This window comes from Stomoxys calcitrans, chromosome 1 (assembly GCF_963082655.1).
Source record: "Stomoxys calcitrans chromosome 1, idStoCalc2.1, whole genome shotgun sequence".
Lineage (NCBI taxonomy): Eukaryota > Metazoa > Arthropoda > Insecta > Diptera > Muscidae > Stomoxys > Stomoxys calcitrans.
This window is the reverse complement of record NC_081552.1, coordinates 159,382,346-159,400,811: the sequence shown is the minus strand read 5'-3', so window position 1 is coordinate 159,400,811 and position 18,466 is coordinate 159,382,346. Positions and strand designations below refer to the sequence as shown.

General features: G+C 38.0%; 1 protein-coding gene across 4 annotated transcripts in view; it reads right to left on the bottom strand.

The window, feature by feature from the left end:
* The window catches only part of LOC106092025 (nocturnin), a 140,325-nt gene that overhangs the window by 30,385 nt on the left and 91,474 nt on the right, over nucleotides 1–18,466 (bottom strand). For 2 of the 4 annotated variants that reach the window (XM_013258766.2, XM_013258768.2), the window contains exon 2: nucleotides 14,059–14,360. The exons of the other annotated variants lie outside the window; for them this stretch is intronic. In XM_013258766.2, the coding sequence (XP_013114220.1) occupies nucleotides 14,059–14,138 (80 nt within the window). In that variant the 5' untranslated portion in view covers nucleotides 14,139–14,360. The remainder of the gene's footprint in view (nucleotides 1–14,058; nucleotides 14,361–18,466) is intronic. 4 annotated transcript variants of the gene reach the window in all.

Genomic DNA, 18,466 nt, shown 5'->3' with positions numbered 1-18,466 from the left:
AGGTAGCGTGCACGCATTATATGACATAGTAAAAAGGGCCATCGTTACATCGTACAAAAATCTGTTAAAATATTGAAAATATATTGATAAAAAAAATCTGCTGAAACTAAAAAATGTGCCTTTTACGACCAGTCATGTGATTGATTGCTTTGGGCATTTTTTTTTTTCAAACGGAGTGTTGCTAATGACCACGGCAAATTATGACATATTTCTGAAAGGAAATTACTTTAACAACAGATCCTTGTACAAATAGACATTGGGCAATAGGTATACAATTTGAAAAGTGGCGAAAACTCTCTTATCAATTTTATTGCTCTGCTAAAGTTCACACTGTCGTGGCTACTGGCTTTGTAGCTCATTTTTGCTTTTATCGATTTCGAAAAAAGCATATAGAATGTAAACAGCCATTGAGACACACATCTCCCTTTGACTAGTGGCCAATATCTCATTCAAGAAATTTCCTTAAACCTGGTTGACATTTGTTTTGGTCTACCTATGCATGTCTGTTCTGTTATGTTCTTACTTTCCGCTTCTGCAAGAAAGCCCATTTATTTGGTTTTACTGATATTTTGCCTTTTAACACAACAACATTCCGTCTCTATTGTGCTTTAAAGTAAAACAACAACAAGGAAAATGCCGCATCAGCCAAATCGGAGAAGAATTGCGCTATCAAAAAACTCAAGAAGTATAATCGGGAGATCGGTCTATATGGAAACTACATCAAGTTAAAAGCCGATTCAGGCCATACTAGGGATAGCTGTTGGCGTTTATATGCGAAATCATCGTGCAAGATTTCAGCCAAATTGGATAAGAATTGCGCCATCCAGAATCTCAACAAATACAATGGGGAGTTCGGTTTATATGGGAGCTATATCAGGTTTTAAACCGATTGAGGCCATACCAAGGATAATGAATTACAGCCTCTAGAGGCTCAAGAAGTGTATTCGGAAGATCGGTATGTATTGAAAAATTAATTGGCACAATAATTTATTTAGTTGAATCTTAAAAAATGTTCAAGTATGGTGCTTTAGTAAATTCGATTAAAGGCTATTTTGTTCCCTACAATATAAGGGGAAGGAGATTTCAAAGACCCATATATTCCACATATTGACAAACCTATAGCAATACCATGGGAGCCGGTTCAACGTGCCGGATTAACCCGATGAAGTCCTTCATCGGCCAAAGGCTGCCTCCTCAATACACAACACACTAATACGACAACAACAACAAATTTACAGGGATTTTTTTTTTTGATAGGGGTAGCCTATTCAATGAATAGCATAACAAATAAATAATAAAAGTTGGGCAAGTGTGTGTCATCACTCAAAACACTTTGACTGGCATAGTGGATAACGATTTCTGATACGCCATGTATCTTCATCAACACCTTTGTCAAATTGATTAAGGTGCGCTACAAACCGAAAGCCTATTGAGTACGGTGTAGAATACGCTTTTGTTTCGAAATAGGGCTCGATAAGTCTTCAAACTCTCCCTAGTAAGAGAGAATAAAGCCTTACTTTCCACTATTCCGATACAAACTAATCATCAATGCTGAGAACAACAAACACATCAACATTATCAAACTCTTTTTGTTGTGCACTTGAACGTCCTTTTTCGGTTTTCCCAAAAGGCTATGTGGACTTTTTTATGTTTTCTGGTGTGACCATCTCTTTTGGAGACCAGAGCGTGGTGCATATAAATACAAATAAAAATTCTCAACAGATTCTAGGTGCAATTCTTCAGCTGGGTGAAGCATACATCTGAGGCTTCTAGTCTAAGGAAGATCCTTTCCTCGAGACCTATTACGGTGGGATATATTCAGAAGTCCGAAAATGCATAGACAATGTCTAGTGAGGGAACACTAGAACTACTAGTTGATACAATTTTCTCAGTAAACTCTTCAACGGACAACGTGGCGCCTGAAGAGGTTGCCACTAATATGCATTTGTCGGAGGATGTTGGGGAAATTGTGTCTAAGTTGAAAATCCTTTGGGCGATAAAAAGTTTTGACTCCTTTAAATCAACAGGCCCTAAATTGAGTTGAATTTCAAGATAGGGTGACTCCTTGGCTTAGGGAGATATCCTCTGCTTGTATCATGTATGACATACCAATGGGATGGAGAAACACAAGGGTAATTTTCATTCCGAAAGCAATGAAACCGAAAGGAAACCGTACCACTCGATGGCGGGTGCAATTATTCACTGATCTGGCTAAAATTGTACATGCTGACCTCTTCCATGACCTCCAGCATCCACTTCAAATATGATTCAAATAGGCCCATAAGCTAATATAGCTCCCATATAAACTGATCTTCCGATTATATTTCTTGAGCCCCTAAATTACGCAATTTTATCCGATTTTGCTGAAATTTTGCACGATCATTTCAGCTATAACATCCAAACCAAATATCTCCCATAGAAACCTATCTCTCGATTGATGCTTCTGGGTCTCAAGAAGTCAAATCGAGAGATAGGTTATGGATCGATTCAGGTCATTCTTAGCTTGGACATTGGAGGTAATAACAGACATGATCGTGCAAAATTTCAGCCAATTCGGAAAAGTAATACACCGTCTATGAGCTCAGAAAGTATAATCGGGAGATCGGTTTATATGGGAACTATTTCAGGCTATGGACCGATTTGAACCATACTTGGCTTGGATGTTGCCGGCCATCGGAGAAGATAGTGTGCAAAATATTAGCAATTCAGCTATAATTGCGACCTGTAGCTCTGCAAGAAATCAATTCTGAGATCGGTTATATGGGAGCTATATCTAAACATTGATATAATTTCACTATTAATGATGAATTCGGGCACTTGAATCCTTATAAATAAGAAAATAGATAAAATTACTTTTCTGCCGATGTATAAATTAGGTCGGCGAACAGACGGACGGACATGGCTAGTTCGACTTAAAATGTCATTACGATCAAGAATATATATACTTTATGGGGTCTTAGACGAATATTTCGAGGAGTTACAAACAGAATGACGAAATTAGAATACTCCTATCCTATGGTGGAGGGTATAAAAATAGACTTTGTACCTCTGAAACTGGCCATATCTGCCCATCTTGATATCTTGACATTGTAGGTGCTTTCAATAATCATGAAGGAGCTTGCTAGGCTTCAACACTACGGTAAGAAGGTCTAGTCACTAACCTACTAAAAGATGCAATACGGCAGACTTGGGATCTGTAGATCTTAAAAGATGGTTCAGCAGAGGGAACACCTCATTGAGGTTCACTGTCTCCTCTACTTTGGAATATAGGCATTAGCAATATATTACTGCCTCTGCAAGAAAAGTTGCAAAAGTGGTCGCGTATGCTGATGACGTGAATATTGCTGTAAGGGAAAAGTTTCCAGCACTCTTAGAGATGTATGTACTTCAGGACATACTACGTGCAACAGCGAAATGGGCTACCGAAAGTGGTCTTGGCATAAATCCACCTGAGACTCAAGTAGTTTTTTTCAGCAGGAGATACAAGTTACCAACAGTGGAACCTGTCTCCTTGGGAGGAGAGAACGAAACTGAAACCACAAACTACCTAGGTGTTTTGCTGGACAGAAAATTTTGGGCTTCAATTCAAACATTTTGAAAATGACCAGAAATGCAACTCTTGCCCAATATACCTTTAAGAGAGCCATTGGCAAAAGTTGAGTGTTTAAAATGCGTCTCCCACACTTTGAATGAAAATCGTGGTATTTGGTACCAAATAATACTATTTGGCACAAAAAATTACTATTTGGTACCAAATAGTACTTATGGTACCAAAATGAACCATTTGGTACCAAAAGTACTATTTGGTATCACTAAGTACTATATGGTACCATAAAGAACTATTTGATACTAAAAAGTACTATTTGGCACAAAAAAAAATTATCTTAACTCCAAATAATAGTTTTTGTTTGTGCCAAACAGTACTTATTAGTACCAAAAAGTTGCCAGTTCATGTTAAACATACAATTTTCACTTTTCTGGCAACAGATTAAAATATTGCATTGAACTGTTGTTTGCGGCAATACTGTAAAGTCCTGATTTGATGCTATTAACAGCGAACAAGTAAAAGCGTGCTGAGTTCGGCCGGGCCAAATCTTGGGAAACTACCTGCATGGATTCTGCTTAAAATTTTTACAAACTACATTTAATTCAAGGGCATAATTTTGTTCTACATATCGAGCTTCTGTCAAATCAGCAAAAATTAAAGGTTCTAGGAACCGAACAAGGATGATCGAGAGACCGGTTTACGTGGGAGCTATATCAGGTTATAGATTGATTTGGACCATACTTGGCGCAGTTGTTGGAAGTGGTAACAGAACACCGCATGCAAAACTTTAGATAAATCGGAAAATAATTGCGGCTTGTAGAAGAAGTCAAATCTGGAGATCGGTTTATATGGGAGCTATATCAGGTTATATAACGATATGGCTCGTACTTGGCACAGTTGTTGGAAGTCATTAGAGAAAACTACATGCAAAATTTCAGCCTATCGGACGAAATTGTGACTTCCAGGGGCCCAAGATGTCAAATCGGGAGATCGGTTTATATGGGAGCTGTATCCAAATCTGAACTGATGTGGCCCATTTGCAATCCCCAACAACCTACATCAATTAGAAGTATCTGCAAAATTTCACGCGGCTAGCTTTACGCGTTCGACCGCTATCATGATTTCGACAGAAGGACAGACGAACGGACATAGTTTGATCGAATCAGAATGTCGAGACGATCCAGAATATATATATTTATGGGGTCGCAGATCAACATGAATGACTAGATTAGTATACTCCCATCCTATGGTGGTGGGCATACAAAAGGTGCTATTAAGGTCTCAATATAACTATTGGTACTGAGGTCTCAATTCAAGAAACTGACTAAATCTTATACAATATATAAAAATCAATTGGTGTTTGAAATTTGAAATTTTCACAGATGGTGTATAATGATCCCGTGGTGAAAATAGGATACTACATTTTTTGATATCTGAAGGGGGGCGGACCCTCCCCCTTACCCTAATTTTCAGAAACGCCAGATCTCGGAGATGGGTGGTGCGATTTAAGCGAAATTTCGTGTGCTCTCATATAGTACCCTAAAAATAAAAATTTGGTGTCCAAATTTCGGATGGGGTACCTAGGGGGGCCGCCCCACCCTAAAACCTACCAAACATATATTTACACTAATCACGGCAATATGGGACTCAAATGAAAGGTATTTAGGATAATAAAACGTATCTGATATCCAATTGTCGAACCAAGTGCTAGGAGGACCACCCCAACCCCCAAAACACCCCTAAATGGGACATATTTACCGACCATGGCAATATGGGACTCAACCGAATGGTATTTGCGAGTAGGATACGAATCTGATATCCAAATGTGCGACCACGTTTCTGGGGGTCCACCCCTTCCCCAAAACACCCCCAATCAGGACTTATTTACTGACCATGGGAATATGGGGCTTAAATAAAAGGTATTTGAGTGCGGAATTAGAATCTGATATCGAAATATGAGACCAAGTGTTTGGGGGCCGCCTCTCCCCAAAAACCTCCCCCAAAGGGGACACATTTACGGCCATATGGGGCTCAAATAAAGGTATTTGGGAGTAGAATACGAGTTTGATATACAAATGTAGGACCATGTATTTTGGGCATCACCCCTTTCCCAAAACACCCCCAAAGGGAAAAAATTTTTTGGCCATGCCAATATGTGACTCAAATGAAAGGTATTTGAGATTAGAAAACTAATTTGATAACCTATTTTGGGTCATGTGTTTGGGGGACCCCTCATCGTGTAAACTCCCCTAAACCAATGGCAATATGGGGTTTAAATAAATGGTATTTGAGAGAAGAGCACGATGCTGATATTTTTCAGGGCCAAGTATTTGGGAGTACACCTTACATCCAAACTTAAATTCGTAGACCAATAAAGATCATATGGGATTCAGATAAAGGCACTTATATTGTTAAACTGTTAGTCAAGCGATATACTTTTTTCGTAGCATTGTATTTCACCAAATGTCGAAAATAAATATTCCAAGGAAACTTTTGTTCCATATAAAGTAAAAGAAGGCGCAGCGGAGTGGGCCCGGGTCAGCTAGTTTGGTATGAAATTTGATAACATAAAATTCAAATATATAAATTCGTCCTTATTTTAAGAATGAGTTTTATAAACGGAAAAGAGCTGCTTGCCTGACTCAATGACGTCATAAACCAGGAATGAAAGCGGATTTAAAATTCGCAGGATGTTTAAAAAAAGTATCAAATAATAGGAAAAAAACATCAACGTCTCAAAATTAAATATATTATATTATTATAGAATATATTTAAAACAAACAAGTAAAAGCGTGCTAAGTTCGGCCGGGCCGAATCTTATATACCCTCCACCATGGATCGCATTTGTCGAGTTCTTTTCCCCGCATCTCTTCTTAGGCAAAAAAGGATATAAGAAAAGAGTTGCTCTGCTATTAAAACGATATCAAGATATGGTCCGGTTCGGACCACAATTAAATTATATGTTGGAGACCTGTGTAAAATTTCAGCCAATTCGTATAAGAATTGAGAGAACGATTTATATGGGATCTGTATCGGGCTATAGACCGATTCAGACCATAATAAACACGTTTGTTTATGGTCATGAGAGGATCCGTCGTACACAATTTCAGGCATATCGGATAATAATTGCGACCTCTAGGGGTCAAGAAGTCAAGATCCCAGATCGGTTATATGGCAGCTATATCAGGTTATGAACCGATTTGAACCTTATTTGACACAGTTGTTGAAAGTAAAAATAAAATACGTCATGCAAAATTTCAGCCAAATCGGATAGGAATTGCGCCCTCCAAAAGCTCAAGAAGTCAAATCCCCAGATCTGTTTATATGACAGCTATATCAGGTTATGGACCGATTTCAACCATACTTGGCACAGTTGTTGGATATCATACCGAAATACTTCGTGCAAAAATTCATTCAAATCGGATAAGAATTGTGCCCTCTAGAGGCTCAAGAAATCAAGACCCAAGATCGGTTTATATGGCAGCTATATCAGGTTATGGACCGATTTAAACCAAACTTGGCACAGTTGTTGGATATAATAACAAAACACGTCGTGCAAAATTTCATTCCAATCGGATAAGAATTGCGCCTTCTAGAGGCTCAAGAAGTCAAGACCCACGATCGGTTTATATGGCAGCTATATGAGGTTATGGACCGCTTTCAACCATACTTGGCACAGTTGTTGGATGTCATAACAAAACACGTCGTGCAAAATTTCATTCCAATCGTATAAGAATTGCGCACTCTAGAGGCTCAAGAAGTCAAGACCCAAGATCGGTTTATATGGCAGCTATATCAGGTTATGGACCGATTTGAACTATACTTGGCGCAGTTGTTGGATATCATAACAAAACACGTCGTGCAAAATTTCATTCTGATCGGATAAGAATTGCGCACTCTAGAGGCTCAAGAAATCAAGACCCAAGATCGGTTTATATGGCAGCTATATCAGGTTATGGACCGATTTGAACTATACTTGGCGCAGTTGTTGGATATCATAACAAAACACGTCGTGCAAAATTTCATTCCAATCGGATAAGAATTGCGCACTCTAGAGGCTCAAGAAGTCAAGACCCAAGATCGGTTTATATGGCAGCTATATCAAAACATGGACCGATATGGCCCATTTACAATACCAACCGACCTACACTAGTAAGAAGTATTTTTGCAAAATTTCAAGCGGCTAGCTTCACTCCTTCGGAAGTTAGCGTGCTTTCGACAGACAGACGGACGGACGGACAGACGGACGGACATGCCTAGATCGACATAAAATGTCACGACGATCAAGAATATATATACTTTATGGGGTCTCAGACGAATATTTCGAGTAGTTACAAACAGAATGACGAAATTAGTATACCCCCCATCTTATGGTGGAGGGTATAAAAAAAATACGGTTAACGTCATGAAACAACAACAATTTATAACATTTACTGCTATTTTCAAAGAATTGCTAAAGTTAAATCCATGTGTCAACTCAATATTTGGTTAGTTTTCACATTGAGGTTATGCCATTTTATCGAATACTACACATGGAGCTGCAAACGGCAGCAGCCAATTACAACATTTTCTTTTTCTAGAGACTCGAGGCTTTCAAACAATGTGTATACGGTCGCTGTGTCAGGATGTGCTAGTTGTTAAAACTTTAAGGACATTTGTCAAAAAATATAAATAATTGAAAATTTGGCTTTATAGTGAGTATCCAAGTTACACCACATGTAGAGATGGGTTTCTACCGGGTAAATACCCAATGCTTGGGTATTTATTGGGTAAATACCCAATAAATACCTTTATGGCTACTTATTTGGGTATTTATAATTTTGCAGATATCTTGGGAATAAAAACATTTTGCAAAAAAAAATTGATGATTTCGTTTCGTTGCTCCTTTTATAAGCTCAATACTCTATATCGGGAGATCGGTCTATATGGCAACTATATCCATATATGGTCCGATCTGGACGATAATTAACAGGAATGGGTAGGGGTCTACAGAAACACACTGTGCCAAATTTCATCGAATTCAGATAATAAATGGATCTTTTATGGCCTCAATACCCTATATTGAAAGATCGGTCGGTCGGTCTATAGGGCAGCTATATCCAAATATAGTCCGATGTGAACAGCACTTCACAGAAATGGGAAGGGATCTATCAGAACTCATTGCGTCAAATTTCATCGAAATCGGATGAAAAATGACCAATTTATTGCCTCAAGACTTTAAGTATGGAGATCGGTCTATATAGCGGTTATATATATCTAAAATTCGATTTTATGAAATCAGAAGATCAGGTTTATATACAAAGATCGGGTTTATGCGCAGATTCTTTTTTTGTCCATATGCAGGTTAAGTTCGAATATGAGCTATATCGGACTATATCTTGATATAGCCCCCATATAGACCGATCCGCCGATTTAGAGTCTTAGGCTCATAAAAACCACGATTATTATCCGATTTTGCTGAAATTTGGGTCAGTGAGTTGTGTTAGGCCCCTCGACAGTCTTCTTTAATTTGGACCAGATCGGTCCAGATTTGGATACAGCTGCCATAGGCGCCAAGGCGCATCTTTCTGCAATATGGCACTCATCGGTCCAGATTTGGATATAGCTGCCATATAGACTCTCGACTTAAGGTTTTGGGTCCATAAAAGGCGCATTTATTGTCCGATTTCGTCGAAGTTTGGGACAGTGAGTTGTGTTAGGCCCTTCGACATTTTTCTGCAACTTGGCCAAAATCGGTCTAGATTTGGATATAGCTGCCATACAGACCGATATCTCGATTTAAAGTCTTGGCCCCATAACTGGCGCATTTATAATCCGATTTTGTTAGGCTTTTCGATATCCATGTCGTATATGGTCCATATCGGTTTATTTTTAGATATAGCTACTAAAAAGATCAATATTTTATTATACACAATTGAACAATGACTTGTACTTATTGGTATTTGGTCCAAATCGGAACATATTTCGATAAAGCTGCTATGGGGCATAAGTTATGCATTTTTCATCTGATTTTGACGAAAGGTGGTTTACATATATACCCGAGGTGGTGGGTATCCAAAGTTCGGCCCGGCCGAACTTAACGCCTTTTTACTTGTTCTGGTATAAATTTGTTTAAAATTTAAATAAATGGTGCCATATTTTTGTGCCTGAATCTTAGAAATAGGGAATATTATGCAAATTGAGGGAGCATATTAAGCTGATATAAACAGTAAAAAAGATATCTTTAATGGACATATGGTGTCTTAAGACTTCCAGAACCAAAATGAAGTCTGGAGTTTTAGAGCATCTTTTAATGTATTAAATTTTTCCAGAATTATGTGTTATTGGATCGGATATATGTACATACATTGGTTTCTAATGGCGTTGCAAAAAGTCTGTCAATTAAAAAAACGATAAAAACAGAAGAAAAAACAATGGAATTGGTTTCTTTGCATAACAAAAAATGACTGACTGACTGACATAAAGAGAAACAGAGATTTGACATATTTACATATAAATTTGCATTGCATAGAAATTATTTGTTTCTGAATTGTTAAGTGTTTATCGATTGGTAAATTTCCATACTGCGATGCATGAACGTTACCGTCGCATGACCGGGACTATGATTTCCAATTTCGATTTCACTTCTGATCTTAATCACGTGGAAGCCGTCTGAATTGCTGAAATATTCATTTATGACTGACAAGGCGTTTAATTCAGTCGCAACAATAAGCCGACAATATCATTTTGAACTCCTCCAAAGAAGGACAATTTAAAAAAAAAAAAACGAAATTAGCTGATATGCTACACCCAAAAAGTATGCGTAGAACTCAAATGCAACGAAACACTGCTCACCGAATAACTTTGTTTAAATGAGTACAATAGTAGAATTAACAACAGTTTTCTAACATTTAGTCCAAATTGCCATACATCAGAGAAAACGCATTCAAAGAAAAAGGGTGGTTTTTAAGGAGTAATAGGAAAGTTTAAAAAAATAACACATAAAATTCAGAAAAATGCTTGAAATCTTTATTTAAATCGATAGTACGGTCCATATAATTTAATGTTTAAAGATTATTTCATGCAAATGTTGACCGTGTCTGCGCCTCAATGGTTCATCCGATTAGTCCAATTTCGACATACTGTTTTCAAAATTTCGGCCGGTATCTCACGAATAAACGCTTCAATGGTGTCTTCCAATTCGTCAATTGAAGCGGGCTTGTCTGTATAGACATGAGCTTTAACATAGCCCCTCCAATAACTAGTTTAAGGGGGTTAAATCGCACGATCTAGGCGGCCAATTGACCGCTACCGAATGTGAAATAAAATGTTCGCCGAACTCGCCTCTCAACATGCAAGTCAAGCTCTTACATTTTGGGTAAAAAAAAGTTGGATATCATCTCACGATAGCGCTCACCATTCACAGTTACGTTACGACCTGCATCATCTTTAAAGAAGTACGGTCCAATGATGCCACCAGCCTATAAACCGAACCAAACTGTGACTTTTCTGGATGCATTGGTAGCTCTTGCAATGTTTCAGGCTGACCTTCACTCTAAATTCGACAATCCTGCTTACTAACGTAGGCATTGAGCCAAAAATGAGCTCTGTAGCAAAATGAGTCAATTGAGCCAAAAATGAGCTTCGTCGCAAAATGAGTCAATTGAGCTAAATGAGCTATTGAGCCAAAAATGAGCTTCGTCGCTCAATGGAAGAAGCGCGCAATGAACTTTCGTAACAGAGCACACACTTTGATAATAAAATTCAATTATTTGCAAGCGTTGTTCGTTTGTAAGACGATTCATGGTTAAAATATGGACCAAACTGAAGTGTTTGACTGTGCAACAAAACAAGAAACGTGCGTGAGCTGTTTAAACCAGTGTTGGTTTAAATAAGTGTATCGTATACTTGCTGTACAATTAGAATAAGAGACGAAGAATACGTGTTTAATTATGCAAGTAAGTGGAGTGTTTAATTATTCAAGTAAGTGAAAGCATTTAGTCGTATAGTCCCAATATGCTGAGTAGTGAGCAAAATATAAAAAAAAAAACAAATAAAAAGGCGTTAAGTTCGGTGGATACCCACCACCTCGGGTATATATGTAAACCACCTTTCGTCAAAATCCGGTGAAAAATGCATACCTTATGCCCCACAGCAGCTATATCGAAATTTCTTCCGATTTGGACCAAATACTAATAAGTACAAGTCATTGCTCAATTGTGTATAACAAAATAGTAGCTATATCTCAACATAAACCGATCTGAACCATAAACGACACGGATGTCGAAAAGCCTAACAAAATCAGATTATAAATGTGAATTTTAAGGGCCCAAGACTTTAAATCGAGATATCGGTCTATATGGCATCTGTATCGAAATCTGGACCGATTTGAGCCAAGTTGCAGAAAAATGTCGAAGAGCCTAACACAACTCACTGGCCCTAATTTCGGCGAAATCGTACAATAAATACGCCTTTTACGGCTCCATAACCTTAAATCGAGAGATCGGTCTATATGGCAGCTATATCTAAATCTGGACCGATCTGGACTAAATTGAAGAAATATGTCGAAGGGCCTTACACAACTCACTGTCCCAAGTTTCGGCGAAATCGGACAATAAATTCGCCTTTTATAGGCTCAAAACCTTATGGTGATTTCGATTGTCAAAAAAAGTGCAGCATTTTTTCGACATGTTGCACTGAGATCGAAATTTTGTGTTCGATTCTCCAAAAAAGTGTAACCCCACCACCGGGTAAATGTTCGTTTGTAATGGTGTTGCCCACTGAAAGTGAAAAAATGCTGCATTTTCTACACCGTGGCTAGGCTAGGATGGAGAATGCCGCACTTTAAATCAGCTGCTATCATCTCATGTGCATGCCACCGTTCAAGCAAATTTTGGTTGAAAAGAAGAAGAAGAAAACAATTTGTAGAATGTTTGGCAAAATATTAAAAAGAAATACATAAAAAAAGGAAAAAGTAATCGCGTTTTATTTAGCTAACGGCATATTAGATGCATTGCTACATTTTACAGCATTATTTGGTTGAAATTACAATATACGGGCATATTAACATGTTCGATTGAAAATGTAAAAAGTGTTAAACTATGAGAGGGATAAGGCAGCATTCCCAAAATGTTGTCCCGTATAAGTGCAACATCAGTGTAACATTTTTTTTCAGAATCGAAATCACCATTAAATCGAGAGATCGGTCTATATGGCAGCTATATCCAAATCTGGACCGATCTGGGCCAAATTGAAGAAGGATGTGGAAGGGCTTAACTTAACTCACTGTCTCAAATTTCGACGACATCGGACAATAAATGCGCCTTTTATAGCCTCAAAACCTTAAATCGAGAGATCGGTCTATATGGCAGCTATACCCAAATCTGGACCGATCTATGCCATATTGCAGAGAGATATCGAGGGGCTTAAGTTAACTTACTGTCCCAAATTTCGGCAACATCGGACAATAAATGCGCCTTTCATGGCCCCAAAGCCTTACATCGAGAGATCGGTCTATATGGCAGCTATATCCAAATCTGGACCGATCTGGGCCAAATTGAAGAAGGATGTGGAAGGGCTTAACTTAACTCACTGTCCCAAATTTCGACGACATCGGACAATAAATGCGCCTTTTATGGCCCCAGCGCCTTACATCGAGAGATCGGTCTATATGGCAGCTATATCCAAATTTGGACCGATCTGGGGCAAATAAAGAAGACCGTCGAGGGGCGCAGATTCTTTTTTTGTCCATATGCAGGTTAAGTTCGAATATGAGCTATATCGGACTATATCTTGATATAGCCCCCATATAGACCGATCCGCCGATTTAGAGTCTTAGGCTCATAAAAACCACGATTATTATCCGATTTTGCTGAAATTTGGGTCAATGAGTTGTGTTAGGCTCCTCGACAGTCTTCTTTAATTTGGACCAGATTGGTCCAGATTTGGATACAGCTGCCATAGGCGCCAAGGCGCATCTTTCTGCAATATGGCACTCATCGGTCCAGATTTGGATATAGCTGCCATATAGACTCTCGACTTAAGGTTTTGGGTCCATAAAACGCGCATTTATTGTTCGATTTCGACGAAACTTGGGACAGTGAGTTGTATTAGGCTCTTCGACATTTTTCTGCAACTTGGCCAAAATTGGTCTAGATTTGGATATAGCTGCCATATAGACCGATATCTCGATTTAAAGTCTTGGCCCCATAAAAGTTTTGCAAAAAAGTTTGCCTAGTTTGTCTAGATTGCATAGTTTGAAAAATATATATACTATTGGGTTGCCCAAAAAGTAATTGCGGATTTTTCATATAGTCGGCGTTGACAAATTTTTTCACAGCTTGTGACTCTGTAATTGCATTCTTTCTTCTGTCAGTTATCAGCTGTTACTTTTAGCTTGCTTTAGAAAAAAAGTGTAAAAAAAGTATATTTGATTAAAGTTCATTCTAAGTTTTATTAAAAATGCATTTACTTTCTTTTAAAAAATCCGCAATTACTTTTTGGGCGACCCAATATTAAAAATGTTTCTTTACCTTGGTATTGGCACTGCAACACGACGGGTGATCGTACTTGACCTCACTATCAACCGTGATGATTTCAATAAGAACTCCATGATTATGCTAATTCCTCAATTAGGTATTTTTCTCCTCTGAATATTTTCTTTTATATAAATAAGCAATTAGTATAAATAAATAGTGTTGTTATTTTGTAACAAGATAATACTATTGAACACAAATTACAACTGACAAAGCAAAGTATGTTGCACAGCAGTATGGGTTTCTATAGAAATGGACAATATCATAATGTCAAACAAGCGAGTTTGTGTTAAATGTTCCTGCAAATGAGAAAAAATATAAATGTTAACTTTAGCATAATTGATCGATTGGAAAAGGCGATAATTTGTCACTTCCCAATTACCATTGTAATGTTGTCTTAAATAGGAAACAAACGAAGTTGTTGCACATATTGAATTATTTCTTTGTTTAAATTCGCCCAAACAATATACATATCAAGGTAAAAGAAGGTTAATGGCGTTAGTTGCAGAGTCGCTTTCACACATATAAACTTCTTATATATAAAAATCAATTTGTGTTTGTTTGGTTGTGCGTTCCTTATAAACTCAAAAACGACTGAACCAATTTTCTTGAAATTTTCAGGCGGACCCTCCCCCTTACCCTAATTTTCAGAAACGCCAGATCTGGAAAATGGGTGGTGCGATTTAAGCGAAATTTTGTGTGCTCTCTACAAGTAAAAATGTGGTATTCAAATTTGGGGTGGGGGGGTGGTGTGTGTGGCGCCCCACCCAAACCTACCAAATATAAATATATACCAATCACGACAATATGGGACTCAAATGAAAGGTATTTAAGATTATAAAACGTATCTATTATCCAATTGTCGAACCAAGTGTTTGGGGGACCACCCCAACCCACAAAACACCCCTAAATCTGACATATGTACCGACCATGGCAATATGGGACTCTGATTTTCTGGGGGTCCACCCCTGTCGCAAAACACTCCCTAAACAGAACTTATTTACTGACCTTGGCAATATGGGGCTTAAATAAAAGGTATTTGAGTGTAGAATACGAATCTGATATCCAGATGTGGGACCAAGGGTTTGGGTGGCCGCACATCCCAGAGAACATACCCCAAAGAAGACAAATTTACGTCCATAACAATATGGAACTCAAATGAGAGGTCTTTGGAAGTAAAGCACCAATCTGATGCTAATGTTCGGGAAAAGTGTCTATTTGGCCAACCCACCCCCATAACACCACCCAAATAGGAAGTATTTGCTGACAATTGCAATATGAGGCTCAAATAAGAGGTATTTTACAGTAGAACACGAATCAGATATATATTTTCAAAGCCAAGTCACTGAGTGGCCGCCCCATCCCCCAAAACACCCCGCAAACCGGTCATGTTTGCCGACTATGGAAAAATGAAGCTCAAATGAAGGGTATTTGGGAGTAGCCCATGAATCGGACATCAACATTCAGGACCAACTGTTTAGGTGACGTCCCACCACCGTAACAACCCCCAAGTAAGACGTATTTATTCACCAAGACATGGAATGGTATTTGAGATTAGAAAACGAATTTGGTATCCAATTTTAAGGCCAATGGCAATATAGCGTTCATATATATGAGAATAGAGCACGTTGCTAAAATATTTCAGGAACACCACTAAATCAGACATTATGAGAATATCGGGCTGAAGTAAATAATTTTGAGAATGGAGTACACCTTACATCCAAACTTAGATTCGTAGACCAACTCATATGGGACTCAGATAAAGGCACTTATATTGTTAAACTGTTTGCCAAGCGATATACAATACTATTTGTCGTAGCATGGTATTTCACTAAAAGCTCTTTAATTGCCAAAAATAAATATTCCGAGGAAAATTTTGTTCCATATAAAGTAAAGAAGGCGCAGCGGGGCGGGCCCGGTCCAGCTAGTGTGCTTATACTAAAGGTATATTCACATCGAAATCCAGGGCGCCAAAAAATTTCTGGGAACGTATTTCTGGGTTAAAAACCACCTCAACGGTATTCTTTCAATGAGATAGCGTAGCACTTTAAAGTTTCAAAAATTCTGAATGCCAAACATTTAAGGGGCATGCTTTAGCAACATGTAATAGGAGGAATCTTTGAGAAATAGTTGACAGATGAATGCTACCACCTTATGAGGCCCAATCTAAATTTGAGAAAGGTTTCACGCCTTGCTGTCCGTGTTCGCCAGTATTTTGTTGATAGAAACACATGCTGGAAGATTGAAAGATTCATATATGAGTAATGATTTCTGTAGCTGTTTCCAAGAAAAACTGATTTCAACAACTACAAAGTCTCTGCATTTAATTCACTTTGTTTGATAATCAGTTTGCAATAAATAATTTCAGACTGCAGTTATAGACTGTTAATTTGCAGTGAGTATTGTGAAATTTGCTTACGAGACTATTGAACTCATAATCGGTGTATGACGTATTAACACATAGTATTGGGTTACAATTAATAAGTAAAAGAGTGCTCAGATCGGCCGGGCTGAATCTTCTTATCCTTCAACATGGACCGTATGTGTGCAGTTTTCTGCACGATTAATCTTAGTAGGAAGATACACTCATAGAAAAAAGTTTGGTGAAAATAAATACCCCTTTACGTTTAAAGGTATTTCAAGCCATGTCTGAGTTTGGTATCCCTGCAAAATTAATAATACTCTCAGGATGACACTTGCTGATACGCGTTCCTCGCGAATAGGAATGAATCTCTCGGAACCTATTAATACTAAACAAGGTTTCAGATAAGGATTATTCCGACGACATCTACATCATAGGTCGGTCACCGGAAGTAGTAACTGCAGCCTTTGAAAGAATCGAAAGAGAGTCAGTAAAAATTGGTCTGGCAGTAAATGAAGATAAGACGAAATGGATGGTTTCAATTCCCAAAAAAAAAATCTGCTCGGTTGAACCAGTTTTGAGATAAAGCGAAGAATAATACTGGCAAACAGATGCTACTTTGGACTAAGTAAGCAGTTTAGAAACAAGTCCATCTCTCGACAGACGAAGATTACACATTACAAGACACTGACAGTGATACCCATGTTGTTATATTGTTCTGAGGCATGGGTACTTGTAAAAGCAGATGAGGCAGTGCTTGGAGTATTTGAGAGAAAGATTCTTCGTAAAATATATGGACCAGTTTGCGTTAATGGAGAATATAGGCGTTGTATGAATCACGAACTCTCATATAGTTACACGTATCAAAATACAACGGCTGCGTTGGCTAGGTCATGTTGTCAGAATGGATGAAGAAGCTCTAGCAAAGAAGCCTTTTGAAGGCAAACATGGTGGTACACGTAAACCGGGACGACCAAAAGCCCAATGGAAAAATCAAATGGTGGGAGACACCTCCAAACTTGGTGTCAGAGATTTTAGAATGAGCACAGAAGATTAAGGTGCTTGGAACGCTATTCTTGGTTCGACTAGTGGAACAAATGTTCTATCATAGTCAATTAAAGTAAAGTAAGTAATTAGCATACACTGTCTGCTGAATATCAGTTGTTAATTTGGCTGCTATTGTAGCAGTAGTTCTGCAATTACAGCAGTAGTTCTGGAATTACAGAGCAGCAGGCTTATTGCTGAAAACTCTGTTGTTTGCTGAAAATGAGTTCTGCTTAATTATGAAGGGGATGTTAGAAGAAAATATGAAACACAAATGTAAATGTGTGTCTCAGTGGATGCTTATTATCACCACTGAATGTATACTTTCCGTAATCTTTTTTCTTTATATTTAGATACGTGTAAAAGACTCGCATGTCTTTTACACGTTAGTATAGCAATACCAAAAAATGCGAGTGAGCTCAGCCACATTTCGAAATGTATACCAATGGGTGGATCATGTAGCTTCTTTACAGTTGTAATATTCCACAAATTAAAAACATATTTTCCAAAAAAATGACTAAAAATATGCCTAAAGTAATCAAAACAAGTAACAGGCAAACATAAAAAATAGCATAAAATTATGCTTTTTGTACTTAAAACAGCAGATTTTGTTTGCTGATTTAGCTGACCGAAATGTTTATTAATACAGCAGCCTTATGTTTGCTGAAACAGCAGACAAAAACTGCTAATTTAGTAGTTTCAGGATCTGGGGATCTTAAAAGCCGAGAAATGCAAAACTCTACTTAGACAACCACCGTGGTACAGGGTATTATAACTTTGTGCATTTGTTTGCATCGCTTAGAAGGAGAGGTGATATAAAGGGTGATTTTTTTGAGGTTAGGATTTTCATGCATTAGTATTTGACAGATCACGTGGGATTTCAGACATGGTGTCAAAGAGAAAGATGCTCAGTATGGTTTGACATTTCATCATGAATAGACTTACTAACGAGCAACGCTTGCAAATCATTGAATTTTATTACCAAAATCAGTGTTCGGT